Source organism: Amyelois transitella, chromosome 18 (genome assembly GCF_032362555.1).
Source record: "Amyelois transitella isolate CPQ chromosome 18, ilAmyTran1.1, whole genome shotgun sequence".
Classification (NCBI taxonomy): Eukaryota; Metazoa; Arthropoda; class Insecta; order Lepidoptera; family Pyralidae; genus Amyelois; species Amyelois transitella.
Genome location: NC_083521.1, coordinates 2,687,268 through 2,705,406, shown reverse-complemented (window position 1 = coordinate 2,705,406; position 18,139 = coordinate 2,687,268). Strand labels below are relative to the sequence as shown.

Sequence of the window (18,139 nt, the reverse complement as noted above, 5' to 3'; positions counted from 1 at the left end):
ATTTTACACGATACTATATTTTATAATAAAACATTATAAGTGTAGGACATTCAAGACCCAGATAAGTTCTTTTCTCATCATGTAACAAATCATTATCGAATAGAATAGATTTATTTTCAAAATTGGACACAGGATATCACTTATTGACGTCACATCACTTAAATCTAATTATATTGACTACCGTTTCCAGTAAATAGGTACTAATTATTTCTTAGCTTTGTTTATGTACGAGTATTCCTTAAGTCGTCCTGTACGACATTGAAATATTCTCGCGTCTCACGAAATCTATATCTAGATTGAAAAGGTCAAATGATGATGGAATGTAATCAGGATTCCACTCATAACTAGTTGATGCTAAAATATCAAAGTTTATCAGTAAGGTCGATAAAAGATATAGCGTGCGCCAGCTGCCTCTCTTCCCATGCAGATTCTAAAAATCAATCAAAGGAAAGGCTTAGGTATATGTTTGTAATATTTCTTTTAGGCGATGTTCTAGCAACCTGTCATTAATTGAATCATAATGCAATCATTAAGCCATTACAACTGAACGTGGGCGTCCAGTCTATTCAAGACTATTGGCTCTGCCTACCCGTAATAGACGTAATTGTATCTATATGTATGTATTATTATTTTTCTTACGAGTTTCTTCCTACAGAGTCCCATCAAGTAATATTGTATAAAGCGCACAATAAGACAAAAAAATTGGAACCAAAAAATTATTTAATTTTCTTTGTTCTTAAATGTTCTACAAATTCTTAAATGGACCAAAATTAAAGGTTTCATTTATTTTAAACATTGTGGAACTCACAGATTTAAAAACATTACTTGAAGGTTGAATTAATAGACTTGTGTGTGTTTAAGGTATTAGCGAACTTTTTTCAAGCTTGTTATGACAAGGAAAATGTTATCGACGTTAACGATGAATCGAAATTAAAAACCTTTATAACATGATGTGAAGCATCTTACTTATCAAAAATTGATGAATCTTATTTACTTATCAGTGAAAAGATCATGAATAGTAATAAAATTTGCAAACACATCCACTCCGGTTTCAGCTCGGTTCAGTCGTCCTTGTAGCTTCGATGAAGTGAGCGCGTGTCGCGAATCCAAACAAGAAGTCTTAGCGGAGAAAAAATAAAAAAAAAAAGAAATGATAACAAATGAGGTTTTAAATAATTACGAAAATGGAACATCAAAACATGACGTAAAAATCAATGGCCACGCTCATACGAAATTAGCGGCAACAGTGCAAAAAACAAAAAGTTTTATGGAATTGTCGATAAATTGTGCGAGTTCAGTGAAAAATGATTGTGGAAATGAGAGAAAGGTGTATGTGTTGTACACAGGCGGTACTATTGGGATGATTAAAAACAATGAAGGAGGTAAGAATATACCTACCTAAAATAAATTATAAAATTCGATTAGTACATAACATGGCTTGTAACGCTGGTGTAAAAATTACTGAAAATTAAAGAATATATAAGTTTAAGCTTAAATGTTGATTTCGTAATATCGCGATTAACATGTGATCATGATTTATTAACGAGACTCTACTTACACGATATCTATTGGTTTTGGATATTTTTAAGTAAGAAAGTAATTTGTATGATGAAATCATTGCGTTTATTACTTGGTACCTTGACAAAACTCGTCGTAACTCGTTCCGGTTTTTAAATTACAAACATACCTTTGGGTAATCAATTACAAATCACCTTTTTTACCGATTGAACAAATATTTGAATGATCGTGTATTTTTTTTAACGGCAGTTATAATGTTATTTCTTTATAAATACATTTCTGTGAGCATTTGCTTAAGGTAATGGACAAGTCCCATGAAAATATGTGTCGTCTAATCCCTCAAACTCGCACGTAACCTTACATTCTATCGTTGGTCACATTTATACGCTATCCACTGTTAATGTACCTACTCGTTCGTATACTACATTACTATAACAGTGCCGTTTATTATGTTAAATTGTAATAACAAGACATTGTCTATGAAACGAGTCAAGGGCAATGAACTGATGTAGCCGAGATACGGTAGCTATTTCGGGACATGTGATCTATTCCCAAAAACAAAACGCACGACTGTTCTAAATAGTTAGAATTCAAACTTTCTGTTGTTGTTTTAATCTTCATCCAATTCAAAAGGAATGGTGATTTTCCTATGCCGCGTTGTTCCCGTCGCCAATCCAAAGAAGAATTCACTCCACCTCTCCATTGATGTTGTAAAAGGCAACTAAGGGATAGGCTAATAAACTTGGGATTCTTTTTTTAGGCGATAGACTAGCAACCTGTCACTAATTATTTGAATACTCAATTCTATCATTGGCAAACAACTGAATGTGGTCATAATTATTTTCAAGACTGTTGGCTCTGTCTACCTCGCAAGTTATATACATAGATATGACTATAAGTATGTATTTATGTACCAAACGTCTATTCAGTTTTATTTTCATAAAAAAACTATTAAAATTTTTTTTTCATTACATAAATGTATAATCAATTGTAACTTATGTCGTCATATAATCTAATTTTACTTATTATAACGATATACAACGTGATTGGTATCGTAAATAAAATTTAATAAGAACTTCCAATATCTGTTTATTAGGTTCACACATACCTAGGTATTTGCATTTCTAGGACTGCACACAATATGCTGACGATCTTTATTGGTCTTCCATTTATGTATTTTATAATGTACTATAACAGTAAGTAGGTATTAAAGCTAATTATACGTTTAACGAAACTCCAACGTTTGGTGATGCCGTACGTGAAACGTGAACCTCTAAGGAAAAGTAAGAAGCTATTTCCAAAGAGATTAATATCATTTAGAGTTGACCGTCAAATCCAATTTTTTTACAAAAAAAAAAAAATCTCAGCATGTAAGTAGATGGGCCCTGAATGCGTTGACTGATCTGTTATTTCTATATTTTTATTTTTTCAGTGCTCATACCTCAAAAAGGAATATTCGAGAATATGATACGATCGTATCCTCAACTCCACGACGCAATGTACTGGAAGCAAAGGCTGAGCAGGCCAGATTTTGATTCATCATTTTTAGTACTGCCTGGTAAGAATAAAAAGCTAATCGATAGCATATCTAATATCACCCAATATTTTGGGAAAACGCCTTTTTAATTTTCTTTCTTTTTATATTAATTTTAATTTCTTACTAAACATTCTGTACTTCAATGAAATCTTAAAAAAGGCGGGCTTACAATCTTCCCAAGCAAGTCTGTTAGCTCTTTCTACGCCGTAATGAATAAAGATGTAATTTTATGTATGTATCTGAGAAATCAATATTTGCTTGGGAGATTTCATTTAAGCGATGGGCTAGCAACCTGTCACTTTTTGAATCTCAATGCCGTCATTAAGCCATACAGCTGAACGTGGCCTTCCAGTCTTTACAAGACGTTTGGCTGTGTCTACCCCGCAGGGGATATAGATGTAACTATATGTATGTATGGAAAGTAAATTGCTTACAGAATCGAAAGACTTGGATTTGAGGATAGTGTACAAAATATCCGAATGCAAGGAGTTGTTAGATTCGTCAAACATGACGGAAGCTGAGTGGGTCTTGATAGCTGAGGATGTTATGGTAAGACAAAGTTGTGTTATGCCCTTAACCTTAGTTCTTTAAAACACTAATGAAAAGACTGTATTCTGATGCATCCAACATTTGAGTGTACTTATATTTGTGTCAGTTTATATATATATATATATATTTTATTTATTTATGTAAGTTTATCAAAAAATAATTTGTAATTTATTGGTACCTAATTGTATGAGTAACGCATTCTCAATTAACTGAATTTTCTTTAATATTTTGGTTGACTGGAAGAAATCCCGATTGGAATAAGTCCGCCATTGTACATATTCTTCTAAATTCAATAATTGTTTTTTTTATTACATTTCTTACGTGCAATAAAGAGGTTACAAACAAACAAAGGGTTGACAAGCTGATCACGGTTTCTTACCCGTGGATGTCGTAAAAAGCGACTTAGGGAATAGCTAATAAATTTGGAAATCTGGAAGATAAAAAGAATAGGACCACTCTATCTCGTTCCCATGGATGTCATAAAAGGCGACTAAGGGATAGGCTTATAAAATTGGTATTGTTGTTGGATTCGAATCCAGATTCTTCTTGAAACCGATAAGCTTATGAGTTGGATAGGTACACACGCCTCAGAAGATACCTGGGCCACCAACCATACACCAATCAACCTGCCCACCGTACTTTTAATTAAGAGTTATAAGGTTGTATAAAACATGAGAATGATAATTCAAAAAAAAATCGAACATTTAAAAATGAAATATTTATGTATCTAATTACATTTATTTATTTATTCAGTTCACCAACAGTCGATACAAAAGTAAATACAGAGATTATACATACAATAAGGTTCGTTCTAATTGCTCGAACAGTTACAGGCAAACCCAGCATGCTATGGGGAACAATCCGTGTTTATTTTTAATTATTACTGATAAATTTAAGTAAGTATCTATCTACCTTTTTGTTAGTATAAAGTTTAAAGGTGCCGTGTGGTTCCCGACACCAATACAAAAAAGAATAGGACCACTCCATTTCTTTCCCATGGATGTCGTAAAAGGCGACTAAGGGATAGGCTTACAAACTTGGGATTATTTTTTAGGCGATGGGCTAGCAACCTGTCACTATTTGAATCTCAATTCTATCATTAAGCCAAATAGCTGAACGTGGCCATTCAGTCTTTTCAAGACTGTTGGCTCTGTCTAGCCCACAAGGGATATAGACGTGACCATATGTATGTATGTATGTGTATGTAAAGTTTAAATTTGCATTGCAGAGGCACTATGACGATTACGATGGATTTGTCGTCCTTCATGGCACTGATACTTTGTCTTACACAGCCTCGGCGTTGTCATTCATGTTTGAGAACATAGGTAAATGTGTCGTCTTGACTGGATCACAGGTAATTAATTAAATTTAAAGTTTAAAATCCCTTTGTTAGTATTCAAGACTGTTGGCTCTGTCTGCCTCGCAAGGGATATAGACGTGACCATATATGTATATGTATTTAAAATCCCCCCGACATAAATTATCACCTAAGAACATATGTATCTCTTTTTTGCACCGGGGGTTAAGCTAAGAACACTCTCGATTAAGGTATCAATATTTTCTATAAGTACGCTTTCACAGTATATTCGCCGACATTTGGTCTTCCTTTCGCGCCACTTTTAACTCCCACAACTTTTAACGGCTCAACCGATTTTGATCAAACATACCTAATAATTACCATCTGTTTGTGAGCTATGATGCCACAGACAGATACGTCGAATTTTTACACACGACACACCTTTATTTTCCTCGAGGATTAAAACAGAACTTTATGGGACTCCAAATATTTACTGAATATCATTTTTGACAACCTTTTTCTTGTCATCAGATACCAATATTTGAGCCACGAAGCGACGGGACTGACAACTTTGTGTCTTCACTACTGATTGCTGGTGGGCTGAATATCCCAGAAGTAACTGTGTTCTTTGGCAGCAAACTTTATAGAGGGAACAGGTATGTACTATGAATTATAATACATTTTGAAGTTAGGTAAATTTATGATTTGATTCAAATGAAAATCATTGTAAGGTTGACTGAGCAGATATACAAGGAGAGTGTGGAGGGAAAGGTCGGAGTGGGAAGACCTAGACGAACGTATCTTGATCAAATTAAGGACGTCCTGGCAAAGGGTCAGGTCAAGAGTACCCGAAATGTGGAAAAAGATAAAGATAAGAAAAAAGGAAGTATGCAGAGATGGTGGCAAGTGAAAAGATGTAGTCTCTGCCTACCCCTCCGGGAAAGAGGCGTGATTTTATGTATGTATGTATGTTAATTGTAACACATCAAAAATGGCAACAATATGGTTAAATATAAGGTTAATGAATGTGTTTTATTGAAAACGCCATGAACGATGCATATTGGTAAAATGTATTTTTGATACACACATACATATAATCACGTTTATATCCTTTGCGGGGTAAACAGAGCTAAAAGTCTTGAAAAGGTCGACGCCACGTTCAGCTGTTGGACATAATAATAGAATTGAGATTCAAATAGTGATAGGTTAATAGCCCATCGCCTAACAGAAGAATCCCAAGTTTATAATCCTGTTCCTTAGTCGCCTTTTACGACATCCATGTTAAAGAGATAGAGTGGTCCTATTCTTTTTTCTATTAGTGCCGGGAACCACACGGTACATAGTTTCCATCGTAAAATAAATTTTGAGGAAGTCGAACCACCCTCACAGTCTGCACACCTTAAATGAATTAACACATAAAGGGTCACTGGTGTAATGGATTTGTTTGCCCGGTAGACCCTGCAGCCATCCTTGTTTCCAAAGATGCCCTTAATTAGCGGCAGGATAAATAAAATACAGAAGATTGCAAAATACGGTCTTTACATCTGAAGTTATTTTGATAGCTGAAGTTATTTTAAATAATAAGTCCCTTTAATCAACAATCAAACTGTTTTATTAACGAGAAATTATACACGTTCTTCACTTATTTTCTACGAGAGAGATGGAGGGAAGGAAAAAAACAGGGTTGCCAACTTAGCAAAAGATAACTTCAAAATCAGTACTACCAACTTAAATGTAGGAACATTGCACACATTATTTAACACCCTCTCTCAATGTTACACATTTAACAAACAAAATAAAATTCTAATCTTCAAACAAATACATATTCACTTTAATATTACATTATTCATACCACACTCTTTCAGAAACCTTACAATTAATTCTTTGCTTAAAGGTTTTGTCAACATATCAGCTGGTTGTTTCGAAGTACAAATATACTTAAGGCAAATCCTGTTATTTTTAACTAAATCCTTGATGAAATGATATCTAATGTCTACATGTTTCAGACGCTTTACAGACTCTGTGCTTGCACTTAATATAGCTGATTGACTGTCACAATACAAATTTACTGGACATACTTTTTGAAAACCAAAATCATTTAATAAGTTAACTAACCAACATGCTTCACTAGCCGCCATGCTCATTGAAACATATTCAGCTTCTGTCGAAGACAGACTAACAGATGATTGCTTTTTGGAGCACCAAACTATTAAACAATTTGAAAAAGTAAACAAGTACCCAGAAGTTGACTTTCGGTCTCTTAGGTCACCACCCCAATCAGCATCACAGAATCCTTGCAACATATTATCATTACATTTAAATACTAAACTATAGTCAATAGTATACTTTACATAACGTAGTACTCTTTTAAGCGCACTCAATAAAACATTATTTGCACACTTCTGATGCCTGCTCAACAAAGAAATAGCAAAACAAAGATCAGGCCTAGTACCAGAAGCAGCGTACATAAGGCATCCAATTATCTGTCTACAAGTTCTTTCTATATTTTTATCACAATTAACATCAGAATCAAATATCTTACTATTGAAATTTTGATCTAAAGGGGTCATCATTGGCTTGCAATTTTCCATATTAAATCTCTTCATTACATTTTCTAGATATTTCTTTTGTGATAATACAGTTATACCAGTATCTAAATTTTGTTCAACCTTTATTCCTAGAAAATCTGAAATGTACCCCAGGTCTTTCATCTTAAATTCACTATTTAGTACAATTTTTAATTTTACAATTTCTTCTTTGTCTGTCCCAAAAATTAATAAATCGTCTACATAAATTAAAACGAAGGTTTTATCTATGCCATTATACTTTGTATACAAACATGAGTCAGAATTAGACCTCACAAAACCTTCCTTAGTTATAACTGAATTAAACTTTTGATTCCAGCACTTAGGAGAACTTTTCAAACCATATAATGATTTCTTTAGTTTTACTATATTGTTACTTCCTATATAAGCCCCTTCCGGTAATTTAACATACACATCTTCTTTTATTTCCCCGTACAAGAAAGCTCCTGTCACATCCAATTGATAAATGGGGACATTTAATTTTGTTGCCACTGCTACAAACAATCTAAATGTGGATAACTTTGCAACTGGAGCATAAATATCACACAAGTCAAAAGACTCCTGCTGCTCAAACCCTCTGGCAACAAGCCTAGCTTTATAAGTCAAAACATTGTTTACATTTTTAACCTTAAAAACCCACTTGCTACTAATTATCTTTACATTATCTGGCACAACACAATAATCCCAAGTATCATTGTCTTTAAGAGTCTGTAATTCCCTAGCAATAGCTTCACTCCACTTACCCGCATCACTTCTGTTCATAGCCTCACAGTATGTAACCGGCTCACACTCATTCTCATCCAACTGCACATTATTACACTTAAAGAAGGAAGTTTGTTTTCTTGCTCGCTTGCTTCTTTCATTTGGAGGTGAACCAATTTCTTCCAATAAATGTTCCTCATCACTGCATGGTAAGTAGTCACTGTCACCTTCATATCCTGATCTATCCTCATCAACCTCCACTGTTTCATCTAAATCAGTCGTTATTTCATTTACAGGGCTAGGTTCTCTAGGAAGCTCACTGTCCATCACACATTCTTCTTCTAGGTTTACTAATGGTATAGATTTCGATATTTCGCCTTCCTTTATATGAAGTTTGTCCTCATTACTCTTTCGGTTTAAAAATACAATATCTCTTTTTATCTCCACTGTGTTTTTGGCAGGAAAATAAATTCTATACCCCTTTACATTTTCATCATAACCCACCATGAACCCTTTTTCACCTTTCTTGTCCCATTTCCTTCCCTGTTCCTTTGGAATATGGGTATACACTTCAGTGCCGAAGGCTTTCAATTGGTGAATGTCAAATTTCTTATTTGTCCATACTTCGAATGGAGACCTTCCAGTTTCACGGCTTTTCCCAGTTCTATTTATGATAAATGCTGCTGTATTCACAGCTTCCGCCCACAGTTTCTTAGGAAAATTTACTTCATGTAATATTGTCCGAGCTGCTTCTACCAAAGTTCTATTTTCTCTTTCAGCTTTCCCATTTTGTTCCGGAGTGTAAGGTACTGTTGTTTGGTGTGTTATTCCACGTTTTAAGAACATACTCTTTACTTCCTTGTTTATAAACTCTCCACCATTGTCACTTCTGAAACATTTCACTCTATTTCCAGTTGTGTTTTCAGCTTTATTAATGAAATTCTCAATGCAATGTTTAATCTCCTCTTTTGTCTTGACAAAGTAAACACTTCTATAGTTGGAATAGTCATCCTTCAATATGACGAAATATCGTGAACCGCCAAGAGACGCTTCTTCCATAGGGCCGCACGTATCGGCATGGATCAACTCACAAGTCTTTGTACTCACGTATTCACTCTTGTTGAAAGGTTGTCGATGTATCTTTCCAACTAAACAACTCTCACACTTAGGTTCAGTGGTTTGTTTGACAACAATGTTATGTTTCTGCAGGATATCTTTCACATAGGTAAAGTTCTGGTGCGCGAGTTTTCTGTGCCATTCAACTAAATCATTTGGAACTAATGTTACAGTGCTTGCAGTATCGCACCTATGTTTATACCGCAATTCCAAGTAATAAGAGTCGCCAATTCTTTCCGCTACTGCACAAACTTGTTTATTTTTGTAAAATTTGTATGATCTGTCATCTGTCACCATGACGTATCCTTTATCAGTGGCGCGAATGACTGAGAACAAGTTGTTGTTGAGTTCCGGTACATAGAGTACGTTGTCTATTACCGTGTCTATCCATTCGTTCCCATTCGACACTAGCACCGCCACCTGTCCGCGACCGAACACACTAATTGCCGCGCCATTTCCGACGATCACCGATTGTTCCGATGCACTTACAAATGTAGTAAACAATGCGCGGTTATTGCACATATGTTCGCTAGCACCAGAGTCCACTAACCACTTTGAATTATGCAGTTCATGCGATGAACTTCTCACTACAAACGCATTACTCTTCTTTTTGTCCTCTGTTTTTTGTTTTCTAAACCTACATTGCGCTTTGATATGTCCAAACTTTCCACAATAAAAACAGTTATTGTTTACCTTTTTCCCACTGTTATTATCAATATCTTTACACTCACTTTGATAATGTCCACTTTTGCCACACTTATAACACTTTACTTGTCTTTTATTTTTCACGACGAACGCAGAGGATGAACTTCCTTGGGACTCATTTTTTTCTTTCACCCTCTCTTCTTCGATTAATAATCTGGCCACCAAGTTGTCAATTGTTTGCTTGTCATCAGGTGCAGACTCCCACGCTGATACAAAGTGTTTATATTCATCAGGCAATGACATTAATATTTTAGTAATGACAAACTTATCAGAAATATCCTCGCCCATCTGTTTTAACATATTCCGCATTTCTTGAATCTTGGACACGAAAACTGACATGTCGATACCCCTTTCGTATTTGTATTGAAAAAATCGTTGCTGTATAATGTGTATGCTAGTTTCCGTCTTCTGCTCATATACACTTTGAAGTTTTTGCCACATTTCAGCGGAACTTGTGCATGTTATGATGTGCAACATAACCTCCTCAGACATTCGTGTGACCAACAACGTTTGCGCCTTGGCATCCCTCGTTTCCCATTGGCGTTTTTCGGCATCATTTTCGGGCTTAACAATTTTTCCCTCCACAACATCCAACAAATTTTGTCCTCTCAACAGAACCGTTGTCTGAAATTTCCAAATGCTCCAATTTTTGCTACCTTCCAGTTTGATCACATTCACATTATTGTTATTCTCCATTTTCCGACCTCGTTCACAATCCAGAACAAGTATTCCTTTATTTTTGCGTTATAGCACGCCGCGCCGCCGTGAGACTACAGCAGTTAATCTCACTTCTTTTTTGTTTCGAACTACGCACCTCTGCTACCATGAAGTTATTTTGATAGCTGAAGTTATTTTAAATAATAAGTCCCTTTAATCAACAATCAAACTGTTTTATTAACGAGAAATTATACACGTTCTTCACTTATTTTCTACGAGAGAGATGGAGGGAAGGAAAAAAAACAGGGTTGCCAACTTAGCAAAAGATAACTTCAAAATCAGTACTACCAACTTAAATGTAGGAACATTGCACACATTATTTAACAACATCCACTAACATAAAATAACAACAAAACACTATTCAAAAAATCCTACTACTATTATAAAGGCGAAAGTTTGTATGGATGTATGGATGTTTGTTACTCTTTCACGCAAAAACTACTGAACCGATTACCATGAAATTTGGTATGTAGGTAGCTGAAGACCCAGAATAACACATAGGCTACTTTTTATCCCAGAGTTCCCGCGGGATTGATAGGGTTTCCATGCGGACGAAGTCGCGGGCGGCCTCTAGTTACATTATAAATAAAGAAATGTTTCGAAACAACCTTTTTGGTCATTCCCAACAACTGGAATTCTTAAAAATGTTCAATTCTACATAGGACGCGTAAGATATCAGCGCACAACCTCTACGCGTTTGACTCTCCCAACTGTGTTCCCCTCGTCGAGGTCGGATTAGACTTTGATGTGAACAAGCGGGCCATCTTCAAACCCACAGTGATCCAGAAATGCCGACTGCACGCCAAGATGAGCAAAAACGTTGGCATGCTCACGATCTTCCCAAGCATCAGCTTGGCGGTCGTGAAGGCGTTCTTCCAACCGCCTATAGAGGGTAATTACCCCCTGTATTATTATTTTCTGTTATATTGTTATAGCACAATTATGCTAACATACTAGCTGTCCCGGCACACGTTGTTTAGTCATATAAATAACATATACATACATAGGTACATATAAATTATCACGTCTATATCCCTTGCGGGTAAGACAGAGCCATCAGTCTTAAAAGGCAATGATAGGCCACGTTCAGCCATTTGGCTAAATGATAGAATTGAGATTCAAGTAGTGACAGGTTGCTAGCCCATCATCGCCTATAATAAATAATCTCATGTTTGCAAGCCTATCCCTTAGTCGCCTTTTATGACATCCATGGGAAAGAGATGGAGTAGTCCTATTCTTTTTTTGTATTGATGCCGGGAACCACGCGGCAAAATAATTTTTAAGTAATTTCTAGTTTAGTTTAGTTTTATGTATGTACATATGTATATGTGTGAATGGGACTGTTGGAGTGGGAAGGCTAAAACGAACGTACATTGATCAAATCGGAGACGTTCTAGCAAAAGGTCAGGTCAAGAGTACCCGAAACCGACGAGCTTGCATGAAAATAGTTATGAATGTGGATGAAGCGAAAGAAGTGTGCAGGGATCGTGGCAAGTGGAAAGATGTGGTCTCTGCCTACCCCTCCGGGAAAGAGGCGTGATTTATGTATGTATGGATGTAATATCTAGTTTTAAAAAAAATGTTAGGGTTGGACAACCCTTATCACCAGAGATCGGAATAGGTAGATTGAATTGGGGTCAATGAACTGAAACGTATGTATATTTTAATATGGACATGCCTCCGGGATTGCGGGATTTGTAAATTATTAAGTTTTTTTTTCCGGAATTTTTACAAGTGGGATGAAGAAGAATATTAGTGGTAGCTGTTTTCCCCCGACTTCGTTCACGTAAATTGTGGTCCTATGTTACCCGCGGACAATGTAGTTTACTGTAAGTGTGTAAGTACTGAAATGGGATCCCGGAAAAGAGGCTTATCCATGTTATGCTTTCTAAAGGTAATTCATGATGCAAGTACATAAAATCAATCTACCTATTCCGATATCTGTTTATCACTAAGGGGTATGTATGGGTAACAAAATCTGGCTTTTTCAGGTGTAGTCCTGTCTACTTATGGAGCTGGTAATATCCCGACAAACAGAGCAGACGTATTCGCAGAAATATCAGCTGCGGTAGACAGAGGCGTTGTAGTGGTGAACATCACTCAATGCTCTACTGGCTCTGTAGCGGCGCCAATTTACGAGACAGGAAAAGTAAGTACATACATACATAAAATCACGCCTCTTTCCCGGAGGTGTAGGCAGGGACTACCTCTTTCCACTTGCCACGATCTCTGCATACTTCCTTCGCTTCATCCACATTCATAACTCTCTTCATGCAAACTCGGCGGTTTCGGGTACTTATGACCTGACCCTTTACCAGGACGTCCTTAATTTGATCAAGATACGTTCGTCTAGGTCTTCCTAGGAAAAGTAAGTGTTGAACGGAAAAAGTTTTAAATGAATTTCTCAAATGTTCTCGTTCATATGGATCTACATATTTTAAGATATGAGTTCGCTTATCGATATGAGTTCAAGGGTACGATTATAAAGGGAACGTGGGATATTGATTAAGTAATTGTACTACTTCAAATTGACAAGGTTTACTCCGTTGTATAAAAGTCCTGTCTGGACTTACAAAAGTCCAGAATAGTTTCCGTCCGCGGATCCGCCCGTATAGTTTTATCCTATGACTTAAAACCTGGGACTTTATATTATGTGTATTTAAAATTGCATAGAGATCAGTTCAGTAGTTTTGACGTAAAAGATGAACAAACTAACGCACAAACACACTTTCAAATTTATAATGTTAGTATGACTTTGTATATATCTTTTTTTAGCTTCTGGCAGGCTGGGGTGTTGTATCAGGCTATGACATGACTCCAGAGGCGGCTCTCACAAAATTATCATATGTATTGTCGAAGACCGAACTAAGTTATAAGGAAAAAGTTGAGGTTAGTTGATTGTTACAAAATTAACTGGTCGAAGGTGATTCATTTGGTAACATTGATTGCTTATTTGTTTACTGTCTCATCAATTAAATAGATTTGTTAACAAATTTAAGCGAAATCTATTTATTCTATATTCGGTAATAATTAGAAATTTATTTTATATTCGGATTGGCATTCAGATGAGTTTGTTATTACTCCCCTTTTTGCATTTACTATCAGAGTTGAAATAATTCGATTTTATATAAGTGTTTTAGTATGTATATTTACTTGAATCTTTCAGATGATGTATACAAATTTAAGAGGAGAACTTACCAATACGACGTCTATTGCGTTAGAGGTAAGTCTTGTGCACTAATAAGGGTATGTAGGTTCCCCAAAATATTGGTATTTTGCCTATTCAAAATGTTCACGTTAATTTAAATTCAAAATTTTTATTCATTATTATGGGACATTTCAACATCACTTAATCTTATCATATCTTTTGGTTACTTCGTACAACATTGGTTGACGTTAAACAAATTACTTAAAACTAAGTTTATTGCCGCTTCCATAGCATCAGTGCAGAAGAAGCGGTAAGCAGCGGCTGCAGCGTTTTCTTCAATAACGTCAACTTCAAAATTAGCCAAACTTAGAATAAAAATTTGCACGAGAGAATACATTTTTATGATCAATTGGTTTTTGAATTTTTAATAATGGATTATTACAGGACAATGTATTGGTTGATGCTTTGGCCAGCAGTCTCAATATACAGTCTCCAAAGGTGTTGATCGAAGTTACAGAAAAAGTTTTTGGCGCTCTTCTAACGAATGCAATCGAGAGGGACGATGAAAGAGGAGTCAAGAAAATGCTTGGTAACTAATTAATAATTCTGCTCGCATCAATATAATAAGTAAATAAAGATATTATTCCATTCATCTTAGATAATTTTGCTAATTTTGAAACAAATAAGGCTTTTTGTTTACTTTGCAGTTTGGGTCTTATTAACTCAAAGATAAAAATGAATTTTGTTTAAAGTTGCAGCTGAATTAGGTAGGTACTCATAATATATGTTATATTATAAACGTCTGTTTAGTACGTTAATTTTCCTTAATAAATTTGATGTTATAAGAGAACTAATTAATTAATAACTCTGATTGGTGTTGACTTCTCAAGGTCGTATTTTATTAAACAAGATCCCTATACAATAGAATATTAAAATTGATAGGTGTTTATACTCAGTAACAAGCTCCTATTATCCCAATTTATCTAATGATCGGGATCCATGTCGTGGGAATTGAAAGCAATAAATAACCTTTAAACGCAGATGACGTTCTGGAAGGTCCCTGATTATTTATATTCTCGTCTCAATACATATTTAAAACGTCACGGGACTGTCAAGCAATCAATATATATACATATATATATATATAAGACTAGCTGTACCCGCGACTTCGTCCGCGTGGAATAGTTATTTTGGTCATCATTGAAGCCCTCAAGGATGAATGATTTTCCCCGTTTTTTTCACAATTTCCATTATTTCTTTGCTCCTAATAGTTGCAGCGTGATGTTATATAGCCTAAAGCCTTCCACGATAAATGGTCTATTCAACGCAAAAACAATTTTTCAATTCGAACCAGGAGTTCTTGAGAATAACGTGTTCAAACAAACAAACTCTTCAGCTTTATAATATTAGTATAGATTTCACAACACAACGACAACAACAACAACAACAAAGTATTCATGTCAACGAACAACAAAAGCCCAAGAACCAATGAAGCAAATAATACACCAAGAGCATGATAATACAAGATTGAGATACTATTGTTGATTTTTATAGACATGGGAGCAGATATCAATGCACAGAACACAGAAGGCCGGACTGCCTTACATATTGCCATCGACAGAGGCAGCAAATCCATGGTGGAATTTCTTATGAAGAATGGTGCTAATGTTCACCTTAAAACTAGGTATGTTATGATAGAAGTAAGTTTAGCTGAAATTGTGAAAATGGATCATACCTTTTCAGCGGAGATTAAAAACTGCTTTGATGATTCGAATCCCGGCCAGGGCATGATGGGAATCGAATTATCTCTGATTGGCCTGGGTCTTGGATGTTTATCTATATAAGTATTTTTATGAAATATAGTGCCGTGTGGTTTCTGGCACCATTAGAAAAAAAAGGATAGGACCACTCCATCTCTTTCTCATGGATGTCGTAAAAGGCGACTAAGGGATTGGCTTATAAAGTTGGGTTTCTTCTTTTAGGCGACAGACTAGCAACCTGTCACTATTTGAATCTGAATTCTATCATTAAGCCAAACAGCTAAATGTGGCCTATTAGTCTTTTTAAGACTGTTGGCTCTGTCTACCCCGCAAGGGATATAGACGTGACCATATGTATGTATTACTTTATTCTATAGAGCAATTACGGATAATATGAAATCAATAGCAATAATTGTTTGCAGAGTAGGGGAGACTCCACTGCTAACAGCGATACAGAGAGACGACATAGCGATGATAGATTCGCTTCTGAAATGTGGCGCTCATCTGTCCAGTGTTGGATCTAAGTCCATTTGTGAGTTGCTATCGTTGGCAACGAGAAGTGGGTCTAATAGCAGAGTGATGTCTCTGATAGCGGCCGGCGCAGATGTCAACTTGGCTGATGAGCTGAAGCAGACGTCTCTACATAAGGTGAGTTTGATAAAGTTGATGTTAACAGATTGGATGAGGAGTGTGTGAATATAAACGTTGGTAAAGAAAAATCTTTGAAGTACGTACTTTGATAAAATCCGGGAAATTCTAGCGACGGGTCAGGTCAAGAGTACCTTTAACTTTGCATGAAACATTGAAGAGAGTGATGAATGTGGATTAAGCGAAAGAAGTATGCAGGTGTCTTGGCAAGTCGAAAACCTCTGCCTAACCTTCAGGGAAAGATGCGTGATTTTTATGTATGTATGATTCTCATTATGTGCCGTGTGGTACCGGTACCAATAAAAAAAAGAATAGGACAACTCCATCTCTTTACCATGGATGTCGTAAAAGGAGATAATAAAGAATCTATTACAACGTATGAAATGTTTTACGTAAATTTCCGTTATGATGTTTTAAGGTCAGCAAAGCAATAAATCAGTGGTGTTGATAAAGCATTATAATATAAATATTGTGATCTTACGTCATTATTCGTATCATTGAAATATTGTCATTATTTTATGAGATCGAAGTAAAAGTTCACTGACAATCTTTTGTTTTTGTCCTTAACTTGTCCGTTCTCCCCTTTTTTTCACAAATAAAAAAAAAGTTCTTAAGGAGATAGAGTTGACTATAGTTTAAATTTCATCATAATCTGTTTAGTGGTTTAGGCGTGAAAGCGTTACAGACAGAGAGATAGTCAGAATTACTTTCGCATTTGTTATATTAGTAGATATGATAGTAGGGATTCGCTACTATATAAAACCTTTGAAAAAAAAAGGTTTCATATTTTTCAGGCGGTTCTCTGTTCAAGCTTAGAAATGACGACTTGTCTACTCAACGAAGGTGCAAGAGTTGATGTCAAAGATGTAATGAACTTCACTCCTTTGGACTACGCCAGAAAGCTGAACCAAGACGTCATAGTCAAACTGCTTGAAGAACATCTGAAGAAAGAGATTAAAAAGTGATAGAGTAAGCTAGTTAAGTCTGGATTCTGGATGCGTCGGACTGTAAATTGTGCTAAGAAATGATTATAAAGATTGTAGGATATGTTGGTGATAAACGCTTTTTTGAAAGAGGCCTCATACCATATTCGAGAAAAAGCACTTTACCTCTTTTATTTATTTGTTTTTAAATTCTATTCCTTATTGGAATTTCAAAATTCAACCTAAGTTAACTTCTTACATAAGTATATCCAATCTTTTTTTATAACTTGCATTATTATGACAAATGTTGTTTTAAACTGAGTAATGACGATTTGATCAATTTAACAATTGATTGGCAATTTTTATATCTACCGGTTTTCTTAATGTTGGTAACAATTATCACGTTATAATGGGAGCGAGCGATACGAACATACCCTGTGGACATAATCTGTGGAACGTACCCATTGCAATTTGAAAGTGTGCTCGCATCAAGTTGTATACAATAAACTACTTAATTAATAAAGACAAATGCGTGCCCGTGCTTAAAACGCTCTGCCGCCGCACCGCGATGTGACGTCTTAGAATAGTTTCTTACATAACAACTCGATGCGGGCCAGATTTCAAACTGCGCTCCTTCTAACCATCTGTTGGCGGACTCGGACGTCAAAACAAGATCTGATTTTGTTATTTTCTTTTGTGATTGCTAAAATTAAGGTTTATCTAAGATATATTTAATGTTGCAAAATAGGAAGTCATTCAAGATAACAAAATTTAATGTACTTACAATAATTATAAAAAACATTAGTCAGATATGCAAGAACAACATACTTAATTAGAATTAGGTGCCTACGTAATATTACGCCATTAGCTTGGTACTGTTTTGTTATCACCATAAAAAAATTCTCAGAAATATTTTAATCAAAATATATACACA

General features: G+C 35.5%; 1 protein-coding gene across 2 annotated transcripts; it reads left to right on the top strand.

Annotated features, from left to right (window-relative positions):
* Window positions 1-1,024: 1,024 nt before the first annotated feature.
* Window positions 1,025-18,125, top strand: LOC106136226 (L-asparaginase 1-like). Of its 2 annotated transcripts, none has more exons than XR_009657243.1 (13): window positions 1,025-1,382; window positions 2,951-3,076; window positions 3,492-3,604; window positions 4,833-4,958; window positions 5,433-5,557; window positions 11,389-11,618; window positions 12,718-12,875; window positions 13,502-13,615; window positions 13,893-13,949; window positions 14,319-14,463; window positions 15,429-15,558; window positions 16,062-16,282; window positions 17,077-17,215. XR_009657243.1 is itself a non-coding variant. In XM_060949157.1 (13 exons), exons 1-13 carry the CDS (start codon window positions 1,151-1,153, stop codon window positions 17,245-17,247), a joined length of 1,953 nt encoding a protein of 650 aa, XP_060805140.1. In that variant the 5' UTR covers window positions 1,025-1,150; the 3' UTR covers window positions 17,248-18,125. The 2 variants fall into 2 exon arrangements, 1 of the variants encoding a protein (XP_060805140.1); XM_060949157.1 differs by having other exon boundaries at window positions 16,057-16,282; window positions 17,077-18,125.
* The last annotated feature ends 14 nt before the right edge of the window (window positions 18,126-18,139 follow it).